We start from the raw sequence: 17,839 nt of genomic DNA, 5'->3' as shown, positions 1-17,839 counted from the left end.
AGACATTTCTGTAAACGCCGATTTAAAAACCATTGTTCTATAGGGCTCTATAACGCTGCTTTTCACGTTATGCTATATTCATAAAAAAGCAGAAAGTTTTTAATTTGACAGCTTACTATAGTGTTATGGTAAGTTTGTTTCTTCAGGTGTGGCACGGCGCATTGTCCGTTGTCTTGCCTCACTGCAACGCAATCCCTGATGACAACTACACCACGTCAATTAGCTGAAAATTATCAAGCAAATATTATTTCCATATTTTATGTTTATCGCAATGCGTTGCAGACAAGCTGTAATCGTTTAGTGGAACAGTAGAGAGAGAGGCAGGGCGAGCAGACGAGAAAATGGCAATCGCGCGCATACATAATTTATGGGGCCCAAACGCTAATTCTCACGTACTTTGGGGTGCTTACAGACAGTTCAGCACGATTTGAAGCTGCCCAGGGGGGGCGTTATAATCGATACAGAGGAAAAGTTTGTTGGCACGAGTCTGCGGTTTCTCGAGCTGTTTTCGAACTTAATACACGCTTCCGTTTGTTCGGGAAGTTGGACTACAACACTTATGTTGACTCAATTCAGCTGGCAGTTGGTGAATGCGCAATTTTATTCTTGAATATCCTGTTTGTCCTTCCGTGCTGTTGATTCATACAAGTACATGTTGTTTTGCATTACAAAACGATGCATGCCACTGCGACAGACGTATGGACAGCACACATTTGCATGTGCATTATGTTTATAACGCCTTTCTATAATTCGTCCTCATCAGTCTCTGAAACCTTTGCTCCAATTCAAGAGATCGTGAAAATGGGATTATATTGCTGTAATACAGCTCTTCTGGCAATAATTTTGTTGTATCGACGTTTCAGCCACAATATGCAGCAGCCTACATCGGGATGCAAAAATGCGAATAATACATGGGATTATATGAGTCAACAGGCTAAACGGTTCAACAAGGCACCGTTTGGTAAAGTACATATATCCACATGTATGTTTGTGGCGTTTTCATAGAGCTTGATAGTAGTCAATGACGTTTTTAACAACAATAAAATCGCTTGAACGGTCATTTTCGGACACACGGTGCGTGAACAATTTTATCTCACATTTTTGCAATTACAAATGGTGACGCAGCGAATGTGACTCAAAGCAGGGTCGACTCGACATGTGATGTTTGACCTCTCGTTTCCGGCCCAAACAAGCCCAAAATAGTATCTATGAAGGGAATTTCCGCTTACGTCATTTTTGAATATGATTTCGAAAAGCTCAAGTAGATTTAATTAAATATACTTCTGCATGTGCGAAACATTAGCTTTGGTTTCGACATATATGCTGCATGTAACTTGGTTAGCCGAATCCCTGAACCATGTTATTATTTCATGTTGTATACCGAAGAATAATTAAAAGAAGCTGTCGAGGGTTTACGCCGTTTCGAACATTTTCCATCTGGGTGCGGCCAAGAACCTGATCAATCAAAGAATTATCATGTGGTCCTTGTGTTGTATTTTGCAATCCTGACGAACAGCTGAACTGTTTTCTAATTGCTCCCACTTTTGTTAGGGTTGTGGTTTTCCATCTAGGCTTTATTTAGAATGAGTATGTTAACTATACGCTATAAGGTTGCGGCTAAATTATTTTCCTGTGCCTTGCAGGCAAGAGAGGGGTAGACGATTATTCATGACCGGTTTCCCGGTCGTTAGCCCATAAATAGTTACCTCTGAAAATATTCAAGAAGGGATCAGGCCCCCGAGCTTCTGTGCGGAAAGCCTGTCGTATAGAGAAGCCAAATATGTCTTAATTCCAGCATGTAGCTGTGAACAATAAAAAAGGTGAGTTTGTTCAATTGAGATCTCGTACACGTATATGGTTTCGGAATAATAGTTACTTATTCAGATTTCTATTCTAGTTATTTTGGCAAGGAAAGAGTTTGTGTTATTCTTGCTGTCATAGGACTTGTCTTTTAGTTATTGTTTGGTCATGTAAACATAATAATACTTTTTGATCATGTTATACTAAAATGCGTAAATCAGTTGTATACTGTGTTCCAAAAGTGGATAATGGGAATGGCTGTTAACGCGGTCCTTCGTTTCTCACAGTTAGCAAGCTATCCACGCATGAGGACCTTCACAGAAATGTTGCTTACTGTAAGTAATGAAGAGGAGTTACCGCACAAAATTTGTCCGTTGACATAATGGGTCGGTGCAGAAGTCATATTGTTAGTCATACGGCTGTTACGATTGAAGTGTTTCATGTGACCATACTTGCCGTTCCGGTTCAGATCCCTTGTGCAAATTGTCACGTTTCCGCACGAAACATTGCCAGACTTTTTGCCAGTGAATCACCAAGTAGAATTGCGGTATTACGCACATTTGTAATCGCATGCAGGGCAGAGTTGAACACAGTTGATTTATGTTGTTCCAGTGATCTGTCAGTACTGCGCATGGAGAATAAAGCAGAGGGTAATTATTGGACAATGTTTGACGCAGGAAAGAAACAAGTGTGCAATAATTTACGAAAGTTACATACATTTGGCAGATGCAGATCGTGGCAAGTTTTTTTGCTGACTTAGTTAAGCTTTGTCAGTAATTACACAGTTATACGTGAGTACACACCGAGAACAACGCACTCATGTTATGTTAAAGCTATTCCCCCTACACCGGGTTGCGTGGAATCGCATCCATCGATCTGCCTGCAAAGGTTGTCGGAAATGAGGGGGCTCGTGTTATCACTCTTTCGCGTTCGGCAGTGCGAGAGGTAGTTTAGGGAACGGCGGTAGGCCCAACAAACATCGTTCGTGGGCGTTTTCGCCAAACGTTGTTACACATAAGGCATGCACAGTAACAAGGTGAGTGTCATATTCACTGCGTTATTAACTATTAACTTCATGTTAGGTCATTTAAAGGTATTTCAAGATGAGAGCTTATAGCAACGTAAATTGGTTACGTTATAGCAAAACTCCTGTAAGCTGCATCAATAAAGTTTTTAATGCCGTATGTTTTGGCTTGAAACCAAGTTTATTTACTAATAACAGTGTTGGTGCGACATTTGCAACTTCCTTCGATCGTAAAACAACACAGCAGAACAAAACGTTTGCCATTATAATAAGCTACTAGTTCATACGAGACGTTTCTATTACGACTTGGCAATGTGACCAGCAGTAGATCTTATGAGTAAACTGAGTTGTTAAGCCTATAATCCGTCTGATACGCCGTTATTAAAATGTTGCAAACTGATATGAACTATTGCGCTGATGTCATATCCTTTTTTTGCTTAAAATAGAAGCAACAGCCAATGTCTGGCAGCGATATTTGAACAAAAATTCATTTCATGCCCTTACAAGCAGTGATATATATTTGTACGCATATAACGTTTTACCAATTTTTCATGCGTGCGTTGATGTATTTTGACAAGAGTAAAAAATGATCGGTACGAAACTACTCAGGTTTTCTAAATTCAGCCCAATAAACTCAGTCTTAATAGCTGAGTGCTGTGTTAACTTCTACAGTTAAAGTTTTAATTTTTATAGTTTTGATTAAGTATAGTATCATGACTTTGAATAGTGAGAACATTGAGTATACACAGTTAAGACATTGAATTATTATGAAAAACATTTATGTCGAAGGGCTTCGCTTGATTCGTAATTAACGATTATTGCAAAAAAGTTTGCTTAGTAATAATGTATTGGAAATGTTTTCAATACCAACAATGGCGATTTGCGTTGGTCACATCTTGCTCATAGTGGTGTGCTCCACTCGTAGTCAGTTACGACTTTCACAAACCCATTAGCTTCTTAGTTGCTAAGTAGGGAACGTTTTCTGGTCACGGCGCGAAGTCGTCATTGCGTTGCATATCTGGATGAGATTGCAAAGTTTCCATTTTCTGTTGAACATTATCAGTCGAAAAAGTCGAGTTACAACAAGTCACAATACAGCAGCCGTGGTTGTAGGAGGTGTTGTTATAGGTTTTGCGCTCAAATTACTGTTTCGCTGTCGCAGGATTGCAGCATACTACAGGTCGCGTGATCTGCACCACCATTACGCATGTTTTCAAGGTTGGGCTTGAGGTGATATCGCAGTTCCTGACTATTCGCTGTGTTTACTTCCCGACTGATCAGCGGATAGACGTAAAATTGTACGTTCGCATTTACACTTCTGTTGAACAATCGCCGCAAACTTTCCTGTTGACAGCAGATGTTTTGTTCGCGCTCATGACTTCGACTGTTGGATGCTTGGCTGTCGCTCTGACGTGAACTCTCTGTGTCATGCAGATCTAGTTGTCGAATGTGCGCTCGATAAGTTACAGCCACTCGAAAGGAACTTGCGCAAACAAAAGGTAGATGTTGGGCGCGCGCGTGATTGACTTGACGTTTCTGGTTAAACCAGGGCCTTTCCTGCCAAGCTATCGCTTCAGTGTAATTTGCAACCTGCCATGCCCCAAAACAGTAGTTTGCAAGCACTTTGCGGACAGTTGTTCGATAAAAGGCGGGGACAAAAGCGAAACTGTTTGTAAGGTAGAGCCGCGCCCAGCACGAGTTCAGTAGTTGCGGTTGATGTAAGCGGTTAACCGGACGTTCTCATGTCTCCGGTTTTTTATCTTTTTCACAAACACAAATTAGTGGTGAAATTGTTGAGCGCTAGTTTGTTTATGGTAGAGGTAACAACATTGATGTGCAGTGCGTTAAACAGCAGAATATTTTTTTTATTATCAAGGAGAGACTGTAAGAATGTCTCGGTATGAGCGAGAAAAGTTTACTAATTAAACCTATGTTTCTCATCACCACGGCGGTGCAGACAGCAAAAAAGAAGTTTTACTCCGTTGGGAGACAATTATACTGCGACAAAGGGAAGGCCAGTGTAACGAGTGGTGGTGGGCATTTTAGAACTGCATCCTAACTTGTATTTGACTGTTGCACGCTCGTTGGAAGTAGTCTTTAGTGACGCAGCCATTGCAGGTTCCTCGTTTACAAAACGTAAACAATCCAGCGTCAGTACCGATGTAGTATGACAATCAGCTTTGACAAAAGAGCTGTGTTGTCGCCCTTGTTTGACATAGACTAACTGCTTGCCATACATTCGCGTTTTTTACTATGTTGTGCCTTTAGTTTCGCAGATGTTGTAATGGCCTTTGTAATAATCTGTTGAAGTCGACGGACGTTTCTCGGTTCATATCAGCACAAGATATTTCTTCCTCATGGAAATGATGAGCAATGGTCAAGCCATAGAAACTGTAAGTTCTTTAACTGTCATAGTTTTTGTTAACGTAAAAGTCGTTTTATTTATCAGTTAACAACCGTATTTACATTGCGTTACACTTACAATGGTTAGTCAGAGCCTAAACTACAAAGCTTATGTATAATTTTAGGCCGTGTTGTCCGGTTTGTTATAGTCAATAAAAATCGCGTTTTTAAAGAATCTTGCAACTTACAACCCCTAATTAGAGCGATTAAATGAGCCTGGACACACCGAATATCATGGCACGACAGAACGGTGCAATTGACCTAATAGCGCTTGACCCGAAAACTATACCACTTGAAACAAAAGGGAAACCACGCCGCTGGGTTCAGTAAACAGTTGGAAACCACCTAACAGTAATTTTATGAATGGAAGTTTCGTTGAGTAATGGTCTTTCTTTTCCATGGAACAATGCAATAACAGATAGATAAGAGGGTGTTTCGTGTCGGGACAAAGACGTCATTTGTGTCATTAATCATTTGATAAACAATAACATGTGATACACAGCCTAAAGTGTCACATAGGTTTAGTAGATGCGACAAATTCCATACGGCACTTTGAGCCACGCGGAAGCTCTATACGTGGTCCAAAGTTTTCCCAGTAAAATGGCATTCGTCTCCGCTGCGCTTACCTCTAATTTATGTATCTCTGAAACCAACCAACACGATATCAAGTAAGGACCGAGTTTCACAAATGCGAAAATGTGCACGTGTACATCTTTGTAAAGTGCCATCGGTTCTACTTTTTTTTGTTTAAATTAACATCAGTCGTAAAATAACATGTAAATCAGTTGAGAATTAAGGGCACTATTATTATGTTATGTTATTTTATTTAATAGCGACATGGAAACAATGCTTGCAACAACTTTCCAAATCGTATTAGCATTTTGCGTACAGATGGCCAATGACGACCAACCCGTATAAGTCCTTCATTGGCTCATTGGAATCTTTCTGCTGATCATTAGGAGTAAATTCAACAACACGTTTTCGCATGAACGTGTCGACTTTGTACGAAAGGAGTTCCCCCTCCTGTCGGAGCACACAAATTTGCATTTTAACTATCGTCGTGCGTTACAGAATCTGAATGTGGAGTACACCAGCGTAGCGAAAAAGAAAAGCAAGCAACGAATGATGGTTTCGAAGCGCTTGATCGTCTGCCTCGTGGTTGTTTTCTTTCTCTTCCTCGTAGCTCTGGTCGTCATCGCGGTCACTCTTCAACGTAAGTTCCACCTACCACTGAAACTCGTGATGATTTTCACCTGTTGTTTACGTACAGCTCGTCCGGGAGACGCAAGCGGAAGTACCTCAAGCAACAACCTCCTCTGTTCTGTTAACGAAACCGTGATTTTAGGTAGGTTTTCGCAAGTGCATGCTGATACAAATTGCATGCAAATTAGGGTGTGATATTATGCCTCCTTGAGGTTAAACCCGATTTTTCCAAATAGCATTGTACAAGTTTAAAAGTTTCTTTGTACCTTTATCTGAGACTATCGCATGTTGACATTAGGTGGGATGTTTCTGAATCAATGGCGTTGCCAATAACTACATCTGTTAAAGGTTTTGCTTGTTAATGGGAAATTGCACCCACAGCCTATAAATTTGTGACATACAAGGTTGAAAAGTGTTTTTACTTCATGCAATGCAAATATACACATTACAAAGAAGACAAGGGTGATGGGTTCTTTGAAAACTTGACAACCTGATGTATAGTTTCCCAACTTCAACACGACATCGGCATAATTACAACGCAGTGGTGTCCATACGAGCCGGAGTGTATTTTTTAATTTGTTATTGATTTATGTAGTCAGCATATTGGGGAGTTCAAACAAGTTCACAAGTTTCAGCTCAACTGTAATGTCATTGAATCAGCTTTTTTCTTTTACTATTGTTTAAAAGGCCAATTCAATCACTTTAAGATAACCAAATGCTTTCATGCGTTGCTTCTCAAAATAGTTGACCCCACATGTTGTGTGGTGTCTGCATGGTCATCTCATCTTCGGAAACTCGGTCGATCATTTGGCCACAACAGCAGCATTAAAAGCCAGTTGTTTGACTTCTGCCATTGTTCGCGGCTAATGACTGTGGCGATGATGACAAAGTAGCAATCGCATGTAATTGCGATTTCCATTTAAGGGAGGACTTGTGTTGCGCAATCCTGTGTGAAATAGGGTCGATAAGTTTTGTCTTTTTGTCTAATATTTGTCGATTTTTCCATTAGGGCAAAATAGGAAATGATGGAAATTCGATGGAAATTTAACATTTACAGCAGTTTACACATTTACATTTATGTCATTTACAAACAAAAACTAAAATCCTACCCTACGTTGTGTACAAAAAAAAACAATATGCAGACGAATTGAACGATTTATGACGCTATCCTGGCCCAAACACCATCAAGCAGAATGTAACACTACAACACTAAAAGTCTTGTCGCAATAACGTTACTATGCAGAGCACAGACGACAGATAAGGAAGACCACATCAAAAGGGTTAAATGTTGCGATGCCATTGTGTCAATCATTGCGTCTTTACAAATGTGTGTACACATGATTAAAGGTCACTTACATCACGACTTCTGTCTGACAGTTAGCGCGTGTGAACATTTTTGTCTGTATAGCTGTAAACTGTTTTTATTTCAAAATAACATAGTGCATTCCTTTAAGTGTGTAATAGTTTGTATTCAACGAGCTGCTGAGACTGTAAGAAATTAAGCACTTTGAATATTGTCTTTGTATTAAAGATCTAGTTCTAAATTTCGAGGCAAAATTGTATTTATTTTTTTCATTCTTTCAAATAGAAACTTCCTCTAACTTGCACAGTCCATGTTCAAATGCTGTGAGCGTGGTTGAAAACTGTGGTAGCAGCGGAACCCCAGCCTGGAGATTCTTCTCTTTTCAATCGCCAGGTAAATAAATGCACGTTGCAAAAGCGTCATAAAACATTACAATAAATATCTGCTATTTGTTTGAATTGTGGCCATAAAGGTAAAAATAAGCATCAACAGGAGTCAAGCAGATAGCAATTAAAAAAGCACATAAATTCTGCAAACTACAAAATACAAACAAAAATTTTTTATTGCACCAAAAGCAGAAAGCAAAATTATGGCCAAATCACTGAATTAATTGACAAACAGGTTTCATAGAAAAAGAACCATCTAAGAGCGATGCGTCATCCGAAAAACTTGACAATCTGATTTATTGCGATATAACTTTTCCCAGCCCGAGTACATTTTTTATTCGCGAACTGGACGCAGTGCGCGTGAATTACCTTGTATGTAGCAAGACCACTAAATCCCAATGGAATGACGGTAATAGTTTAATCAACCACGCTATCTTTGCCGCGCCAATGAACGATGTCCGTTCGACTTTCCATATGAAGCCAACCGAGTCAGCAAACCTCACGAGACGCGCACCTTGATGAGTGTATCGCGCCCCACTGACGTTTGGCCTTTAGTCGCGCCCCACGCTTGGGTTGTGTCATGCGTGGTGTCCTGAGCGCAAAAATCTTTACTTCAGTTTGATTCGTTACGGCGTCAAACAACTGACAAAGAGATATTTTGGACAATTTCAAACGTTCAGGTCACAAAAATTATTTCAGCGATGAAGAACTGAAAAGAGATTTTAGAAATTTAAAGTATTTTAAAAGCAAGGACAGTAAAACGGATGTTGCACAAATCCTCGACAGCAATTTTAACTAAAGTTGTACGGCGATAATGTATTTCGCAGATCTCTTCTGTCTGCCCTCTTATTGACCTTACATTCAAACGATCATCTAAATAGCAGCACAAAACTTACGGATGCGTGAGACTTTTTGCTGTTAAACATCCGCGATCTGATCCTTTAATTGAAAATAACTGATGCGATCTGCACTAATGCAATGTAGCAAACTTCCTCTTTACAAATCAACAACGAGTGGAAGTAAATAATTCTTGGTATCGCGCAGGATGCAAATGTATTAGCTCGCTTGGTTTTGCTGCTGTACGCTTTCTACCGAAATCGCTTAAAAGACCCCAAAATCTTTACTTCAAAAAAAAGATGAAAATTTATCTACATATAGATGAGATTAAAATACTTGTTAAAACGCAGGAAACTGCAATTAACAGATACATAGTTGTCAGCTATCTAATACGTTTTATTTTCAGATTGGAATATTGCATCAAAAATGGTGGAAAGCAACGCAAGTTTCACATCAATCGTTGTGTCGCCGTTTTTTACTCCCCGTCCAGGAGTTTGCAACTTTCACTTCACGTTTAACTTTCGAACTCAAGGTCTAATTCAAACGTTTGTCATCACATCATCTAGGGTACTACCGTTGAACGCATATCCCAATTCACCCGGTTGTATTTTTGAATTCGTCCCAACCAACGAAACGATACGCTTTGTTGTCGCTTCGACATCGCCGATTATAACAGAAAATGCCAGCGCCACTGTGACGTCACATGCCTGCGGCACCTTCGAGAATTTACGTCGGTTCGGTGACGCAACGCCGCCAACTCAGAAACGGCTTCTCCGCGGCACTCGCAGCGAATGCACGCTGGAAATCGTCAATCAAACCGCGATGCAATGTGATTGGCTGCGCTTGCGTGACGACAACACGGATGTTTTCAATCATGTGGACACGCACCCTTGTGTGCAAAGCGGGTTGAGGCAGCAGGAAAGTCACACTTGGTTTCTTGCGCTTTCGGCCAATGGAAAAGCCAGCAAGTCACGTGGAAGACTTGTTTCTCCTATCATCGAAGGAGGAGCGACTCACGTTCTCTTTTCGTTCTGGTATATGGTAAAATGCACCGGACCGTCAATTCGCGTTTTCTTGGCTCCTCACGACGACTTTGGGCCCAATGCAGGACCACATGAAGGCGTGATGGTGGCCCAAATACGTAATCCGTCGCAATCGAACGGATGGCATTACCAGTCTTACAAACTACCAGTACCAGCATCCTACAAATGGTTTCGGGTAAGTTTGGTAAATAGGCATCAACCGTTTTATTCTTTTTGAAGATTTCTTTGTCTCTTTTATCCATACAAAATGTTACAGGTTTTCCAGATAAATTTCCAATGCATAGTTAATTTTGCATCACGTAACGTTGAGTAATGCCTATTTATTAAATTTTAAAATGGAACATTTCCAACATTAATTTATCACACGCAGTATGCAAATGCTCGAGTCTCCGGCCACAACCGCCCACCTGCATTGCAAGGCCCTTTAATGGCAATGCTAAGACTATTCATAAATTTTTAATTCCGAACGTCAAGAAGTTACCTTGAGATCTTTGCTCATAAAATTGCGGCACGTTGTACAAAGTTGTACGCACGGAATAGGTCTCCATCTCACTAACTTGAAGGTTTCCCATTGAGTTCTGTTTTATGCCGTTGTTTAATCATTAGGACTTCTGTGAGAAAAATTTGCAAGTCAACGATACAACGCGACGCCATTAGCGAACAGACGATCTTCTCGCTTGGCATGCATGCCTGTTTATCGATTAAAACGTCTCTCTGTCGCAAAGCCCTTTGTGCCAACTGTGTGCAATTGGCTTGTAAGATTGGCCTAAACCCATTATAACGTTCTACTCTCCTCCAAAAATTTAACTGCAACAAAACTAATGACTTCATGACCTATTAGGACAAAAGCACGTGGGACTTGTCTGGAGCTTTATCCTATTGTAAAAGTTTGCTTTTGGTATGATGCTGTAAGTTCTTCCTCAACGCTTATAATGTTGAATAAGGTTTCTAACAAAATTACAGATTTGTTAAAATTTGTACACATTTCGTGCAAACTAGACCCCCCTAATTGTTTTCAACCAAAATTACTACAGGATTTCATATTCTTTATGTTCTGACAGAATTGCCTTTGGCTTTCATGTAGTGCATCGGTTCTAAACCTCGGGTCCGCATAGCGTTGTAAGGGCATCTAAGGCCACTTTTTAATACGCGTGCCACATGATTGATAAATTTCTGCTTTGAAAACATTTTTCCAATTGGCCTGGAAACATGTTTAATTACAGCAGTTCAATCGAGTCTGTTAAATTTTTGCGACAAGAGTCTACGAGTACTGTAACGTCATCATAGGGGGGTACGACAACACAAATTACAAACCACTGATAGAAAAGGCTCGTAAAATAAGCGTGAAGTTAGATGTTCATTGAATCTTTTGATCTCGGCGTTGCCGTGTTTGCTTGGTCGGCCCCTCTTAAAACAACGGAAGAATAAACACGCTACAGTAACAATTGAAGCACGACATCAACCACTTTCCAAAGCGGGAATTTCGTTGAAAAGATCCGTTTCGATCGCGGCCAGACTTGCGACTGCAAAATCGATCCTTCTCCAAGCGCTAATAAATTTTACATTTTTTTAAATGTTTTGCGTCAAGGAATATGCGAACTTATTTCGGCGCTCTTTGGCACAGTTACGTTGGTATTGATAGCAGAAAGAGAAATTTAAAAAACCCTATTGTGTAAAATAACATTTTAACGCGATTGTTTTACTATTTTTGTATTTTTACGCGAAAGGGCGCAACTTATGCATACGTTATATACGTATCACGTGCTTATTTGCCGGTTAAGCTTTATATAAGCATGTTCTATATGTATATCGTTTACCCGCCAAGGGCCCTGATATGTGTTTACAAAGACACGCCCTCAGCATCCAAAACAAATGGTTAGTGTGGGCTAACCTGACGCATGGTGTCACCGCACCGGTGTTTGTGTATTCAAAGCGGGAAAATCGGAAGAGAGAGCGATTTCCTTGCCATTGTCACGCGTCCGGTCATCAATCCCTTGTTACCTGGCGTTAGCACACCCAAAATTGAAAGCGCTGAACTCTGAATTTAAAAACGTTTGAAAACAATGCTTGAACTACTTTTTGCTGAAGGAGATTTCCTGCTTCTGTTTCTGGAACAGTAAATGCCTTTAACCGGGATTCTATAAAACGGCAGATAAGCTCATAATTTCCATATCCTGTTACGATTTTACTCTTAAGCTGACAATATCTTGGTCCGTATATCGAGATAGCTGGATTTAAAGGGGAAAATGATTTTAAATCGATTGAGAGTTCGCGCTTGTTTTTTTTAAGTTCAAGGAAATTGTGAAGTTTGACTTTTGACTGTTAGCAATCCAGTTGGTGGTTAATTGATACCAAACAAAACTGATGACATAATTTGTGAGTTCTGTTCGTATGAAATATGTTGGTTACGGAAATTAACACGTAACTTGGTAAATTTAAACCATCTACTGCAGAAAACGCACAACAACAAAAGCTATGCAAACATTCAGGAGTTTGGGATCGGGTTTACGCTGCAAATTGGAAACAATGCCAAATTGTAAACAACTTAGCGGGCTCCCAACTTAAGCAAGTCGGCACTTAATCTCTTAAAAATCATCACAAAATTTGCTCTTTTTTCTGTGAAAATGCAGTGCTATAAGTTTATTATTTATTGTTTGCGCAGGTCATGGTCGAAGGAATCTTACCAAACAACGGTACTTGCGCCAACCACCTTTGTTACATGCTACGTGGGACGTTACAAATCCCCGAAAACCCACTTGTGGTGCTCGACAATCTTGTTGTAGAATCGCTCAACGAACAGTGTACATTGACAAGTAAGAGCCGTTGCCTTCTTTGATTTTTTGAAAACTATTTTTCATTTCTTTACCCGTATTGAAAACACCTGTACAATTCGCTTAAATGAAATATATTACATCTCTGTGTGCTTCCATTTTATAGCAAGGTGCACCTTTCGCATCGTATTTGACTTTGACATCAGGCTTTGCAGCTAAAGCGTAAAAACCATCAAATTCTTTGAATACAGCAATGACTTTTTAGTAAAAACTTGCCAATACCTAAAAGCATGCGTTACATAAGAATCACAGTGTTCACACTCAAACTGATGCACTTTAATGTCTTAAAACATTTTAGATGGCAAAGTTCCAGCGAATCTCGACTGCAAGTTTGAAACGAGCGAAAACAAGTCGACGTTTTGTAATTGGACTGCTTTCTGTGCGATTCGCCACTGTGAAACATTCGGAATGCAACCGTGGAAAATACATGAGGGAGATCTTTTCAACGGTATTTTTTAGCTTTTTGAATAAAGTCATTTTATGCAAATATGTTTAAGCAAAGAAATACTATACTATGGCTATTAAGAAAATGAAATGAATAATATAGGTTACTAACAATTGTCCGTTTACTATAGTCACACATAGTGGTGAAAAAATCGGACGCATTTAACGTCAGAACGAACTCTGGCGACCTTCGCAGGACAATTTTGTTAAATCCTGTCGTAGTATTGATGGCATGTACAACAACCTGAACAAAGTTTTTGTTTTTTAGTTGTAGAGACCTAATCCTAAGCACGTATTAGCAGGATTGTAACAAAAACAAAAACAAATTTAAAATTGTACTAGGTTTTAATTGCACGAAATATTAGCTGGTATTTAATTAAATCATTTTTCCTGTCAAACTGTTTCGAGTCATAACCTTTTTACAATTCATTCAATTTTTGTTGTTGTAGCAACTGGAAAACGACTTCACCTTTCCATTTCTGACACATCCATCACACACTTCAGAAGCCCACTTGTCGTGGCAAATAGTAACTGCTCATGCGATTTGTCGTTTAGTTACTACATCATGGGACCTTTGGTGAGTGACTAATACTTAATACAGTTAATGTTGATTTCTTCTGTTTTCAATGCCTTAAATCAGTGATTGCCAACCTTTTTGTGGCTGCGTACCAATTTAGTGTTACAAAGTAACCTAGGGGATGAAGTAACAAACATTTTGTGATCAATTACGATTTTTTTAAATTCGAACTATAGCCGCAAATTACGGAAAGGTGCTCGCGTATCACTTGGATTGCCGTTTCTTTCTTAGATGAACGCTTTGCATTCATTTCATTTTATATCACATTGTAGATTCCTCGATTGGAAATTAATTTAGTGTTGGGCGCCAACATAAAAGATCAGCAGCGCCCTCTGGTGAGACAGTGGTGGTTTCACGGACTTCACACCAACAAGTGGTTGACGTCAGAAATCGTGTTAAACCTGAACACAAAGCAACCGTTTCAAGTGGAAATGAGAGCTGGTTACCCGATCATCAACCCTGGTAGCGCGGTATATATCGATGACTTCCAGTTCAAGAATTGCGGTTAGTTCAAAAAACGTGTGGTTTCGCAATCACAGACTTGGTATTATATGATTGTCGCCATCTTAATTATGAAAAACTATTTTAAGACACACCAATGTGAGCGAAATATATTTATCTGAATATAGATTATCAGATAACAGAGAAGATCTTACACTTGCCACACTTTTGTACATTTTTAGGCTTGCCACAGTGTTTGTGCATTTAGACTGGTGCCATTGCACCAGAGTTCATTAAACGATATTGGAAAGAATATTACCAATAAATTATTACTTTCACCAACGCGTCCTCCAGCAAAAAAAATTCAACGGTTATCTTTTTTTAGACATTAGTCATCACTGAGGTTGTACGTCACCACCCAAATTATAAAGCCATACAGACAAGACGTCGGTGCAGTGTCTCAAATACTGGAAACCGGACAGAATCACTCACCTAAACATCCTGTACAAAGGCACGACCTAATGCAAGAGGTTTGCCATGATCACAAATCTATCGAGGTGATGTACAGAGTTGGCACCATATGTACAGAGAACAACATTACCTTCGCAAAGACTTAACGTACACTGTGATAACGATTTGGGAAAATGGACACGGCGAAAACACCTACCTTTCCCTAATGAAAAGATCACATACTCAACATTCCTTTATTTCCAAAGCTATTGTCACACATCCGTGTCAATCTTCGGAGGAGTTTTTCAACAGCCATGTCACTTCCAATAACACATGATGCACATTCATGATTTCATACTGATGTACCTATCACATTACAAACACCAGCTATCATCAAGCATACTCTTCTTTCCCTCCTACTACCTCATACCCAACGATACCGGGGATAGTACAGGTTGCTGATACGATACTTCATCACCAAAGACCTGTGCGGTTCGTTTGACACGCCTGTAGACTTGTGTACTGCTGTTGTGGTTTTCTCGCAACGTTCTTTACCTGTTGTTATGTGGGTGCAAATGTTGACTCCACCTGAAAACAAAATGGATAAATTACGGGAAATTAGCAAGGAACAAGATTTGATTTTGCATGCCGGTTCCCTATTTGATGAAAGTTAATATCTTGAAACTTTATCTAAAACTTACAGGTTACAATTTGCCTTGACTAGTAGTTATTTTGTTTTTTTCTCTATTTCAAACGAACAAAAGTGTCTTGCTTAATCTTTTACGAAAAAAGTCCTTCCTTTTTTTAGTCCTCTTCAAGAACTACAAACAAAGATCCAGTGAAACGTTTACTTGTCCCAAAGTAAACGTCTGCACGTGTTGTACATGCAAACACCAAACCAGTACAGCTACTACGCGGATCAAATTGCACATTGTAATTAGCATGCGGAAAAATTTCCTCTCGAAACTTTTACTCATCAAACTCGTTGAATAATAAATTTGCATATTATTGCCACCAGCCCCTCCTCGCTGCGAACAGTTTTTCCTTTTTTTCAAGCCATGCTTCTGCTTTGACGTTTTTTCGTTTGCTTCTGCCTCTGAAAGTTGTGGAGTTGTTTTTTTTAAGACAAAAACTACCTAGTAACTAAATCAAGAACACATCCTACAGTTTTTTTACTAACATCGTGGTTTTTATTTTTAGTGGAAGTGAAACAATTCATACTCGTTCGTGAAACTTGAAAAATAGAAATACGATTGAAGCTTAGTCAAACTTACTAAAAACAATATATTGAGAACCTAAAAAGCTTCCCACAGCACTTCGCCATGTGTTTTGTTTGTTTTCTACTGCGTCGGTACATTTTCTACAAGTTCCGTAATTAAGCTTTTTACTCGTTATGTGCAATTAAAAAGCCCGTTTTGTCCGAATCTCTGTTTTGTCTCGATCCAACATTCACAGCATACCTCTTAGTGGATCAAGTTACAATGGAATCGCATAGATCAGTACAGAGGTTATTAAATTTGTCCGGGGTCTCGTAAAAAGTGATGAACTGTGGGGAATGTTTAACGTTTTTTGTTAAAATGAGCAACAAAATGAAGCTACGTATAATCAGTTCAATAAACTTGAGGCGGTGTTGAAACATTTGCAAAGTAAATATACACCGCAAGTTATGTTCCTAACATTGCTTTTAACTGTCTCATTGAAACTAAGTGATGTAATGAAGTCATATGTACATATAGTAGACCAGAGCATGAATGTCCAACCTGTGAAACTGAGGTAAACTTAACGAATGGTGCATTCGTTACTTTGGATTCCGTGAAACTAGAAACTCATTTCAAAAGTATTTATTGTACTAAATTCATCAGTACCTGGACATGTAGTATGATTCACCACCGAACAGTAATGTAAACAAATCCCGCCACCCGATGGCGCACAGCGCAAGTTCCTTAGTATACCACAAGGTTGAATGGCACGCGATACGCAACAAAAATCATGCTTGCAATGTTGTTTCACGTTTATGACAGCGGAGTTACCCACGAACTAGGATGTAATTACTCACAGTGCTTTAAATAGTTCATGTCTCATTCAAACCAGTGGAGCAATTCGACAACTTGCGTTTGGCGAAGCAAAATAAGTGAACTGCATACAGTAACAATTGTTTTAACTTTAGGTCCTATCAGTACAGCTTTGGAGACTATACTACAATCTTGCCTGCCAAACGACCACGCAGTCTAAGACTTCCACTGTAAATATGTAGTTCCTGATACGTTGTTACCAAAAACATTATATTGCCTGCATTGCTTATATATGATATATTACACATGTTACTAAGCCACAGAACTCCGTTGCATTTAAAACCGTTCTTATTCCGTAACTAACGAAACTTTATTTTCCATTTCATTCCCCGTGTTATTGAAGCGACGCATTCAACCGCTTTGACACGGCCTTTTGAAATACATCACTTACATTTCGATATTGACCAACTCAATTCTGAAACGCAGACTTTAGCCAGGTTAACAGGATTGCTTGTCCCTGCCAAACTGACATTTAATTGTTAGTTATCAAAACCTTATCATCCGTAGTGGAATATCAGCTGTGTTATTATGGCATATCAATTTCCCAAATACAGGATTTGCAAGGGAATTTATTCATTTCATTTATAGACACTGGCTTATTTTTCTATTTTCTTCAGTTTAAATATAGTTATCCGCAATTGTAGTCCTACTTACCCGTTTTGCGCATCATTCGTGTAAAATATTTACTTGATTATGATATAAAAGCTCTTTATAGAATTAAGAGTTCGGACGAAGCACAAGGTATATATTTTATTTGAAAAAAGGCAGATTTATTGACCTTCGATCTCTTCGGTCCTTTAAGACGTAATATTAACTCCAACAGGCGAATTTGGGACAGAAAGGTTAGTGGGCTAATGGAGGTCAAAAGTGACGTAAAGGTTTCTACAAATTTAAAACACTTTGTGATCCATTGCTAAGCAAAGATGCCTTTCTCAAATCACAAACAATTTCGATTTCCAGTACCTTCGATTAGGGACGGTGGGTTGTCGATTGTGATTAATTGAGTCTCATTTGATGCAAACAGA

At 39.3% G+C, this 17,839-nt stretch overlaps 1 protein-coding gene across 2 annotated transcripts; it reads left to right on the top strand.

The window, feature by feature from the left end:
- The first annotated feature begins 5,090 nt into the window (after positions 1 to 5,090).
- On the top strand, positions 5,091 to 16,089 carry LOC145893835 (uncharacterized). 2 transcript variants are annotated; one of them, XM_082982199.1, is made up of 10 exons: positions 5,091 to 5,217; positions 6,299 to 6,440; positions 6,498 to 6,572; positions 8,019 to 8,126; positions 9,363 to 10,174; positions 12,662 to 12,812; positions 13,129 to 13,278; positions 13,724 to 13,851; positions 14,124 to 14,355; positions 14,678 to 16,089. In XM_082982199.1, exons 1-10 carry the CDS (start codon positions 5,182 to 5,184, stop codon positions 14,692 to 14,694), a joined length of 1,851 nt encoding a protein of 616 aa, XP_082838325.1. In that variant the 5' UTR covers positions 5,091 to 5,181; the 3' UTR covers positions 14,695 to 16,089. The 2 variants fall into 2 exon arrangements, with proteins under 2 accessions (XP_082838325.1, XP_082838326.1); XM_082982200.1 differs by having other exon boundaries at positions 12,662 to 12,821; positions 13,138 to 13,278.
- The last annotated feature ends 1,750 nt before the right edge of the window (positions 16,090 to 17,839 follow it).

This window comes from Ascidia mentula, chromosome 3, assembly GCF_947561715.1.
Source record: "Ascidia mentula chromosome 3, kaAscMent1.1, whole genome shotgun sequence".
NCBI classification, from domain to species: Eukaryota; Metazoa; Chordata; class Ascidiacea; order Phlebobranchia; family Ascidiidae; genus Ascidia; species Ascidia mentula.
Note: the sequence above shows the minus strand (reverse complement) of the source record. Positions and strands in the feature narration are given on the sequence as shown.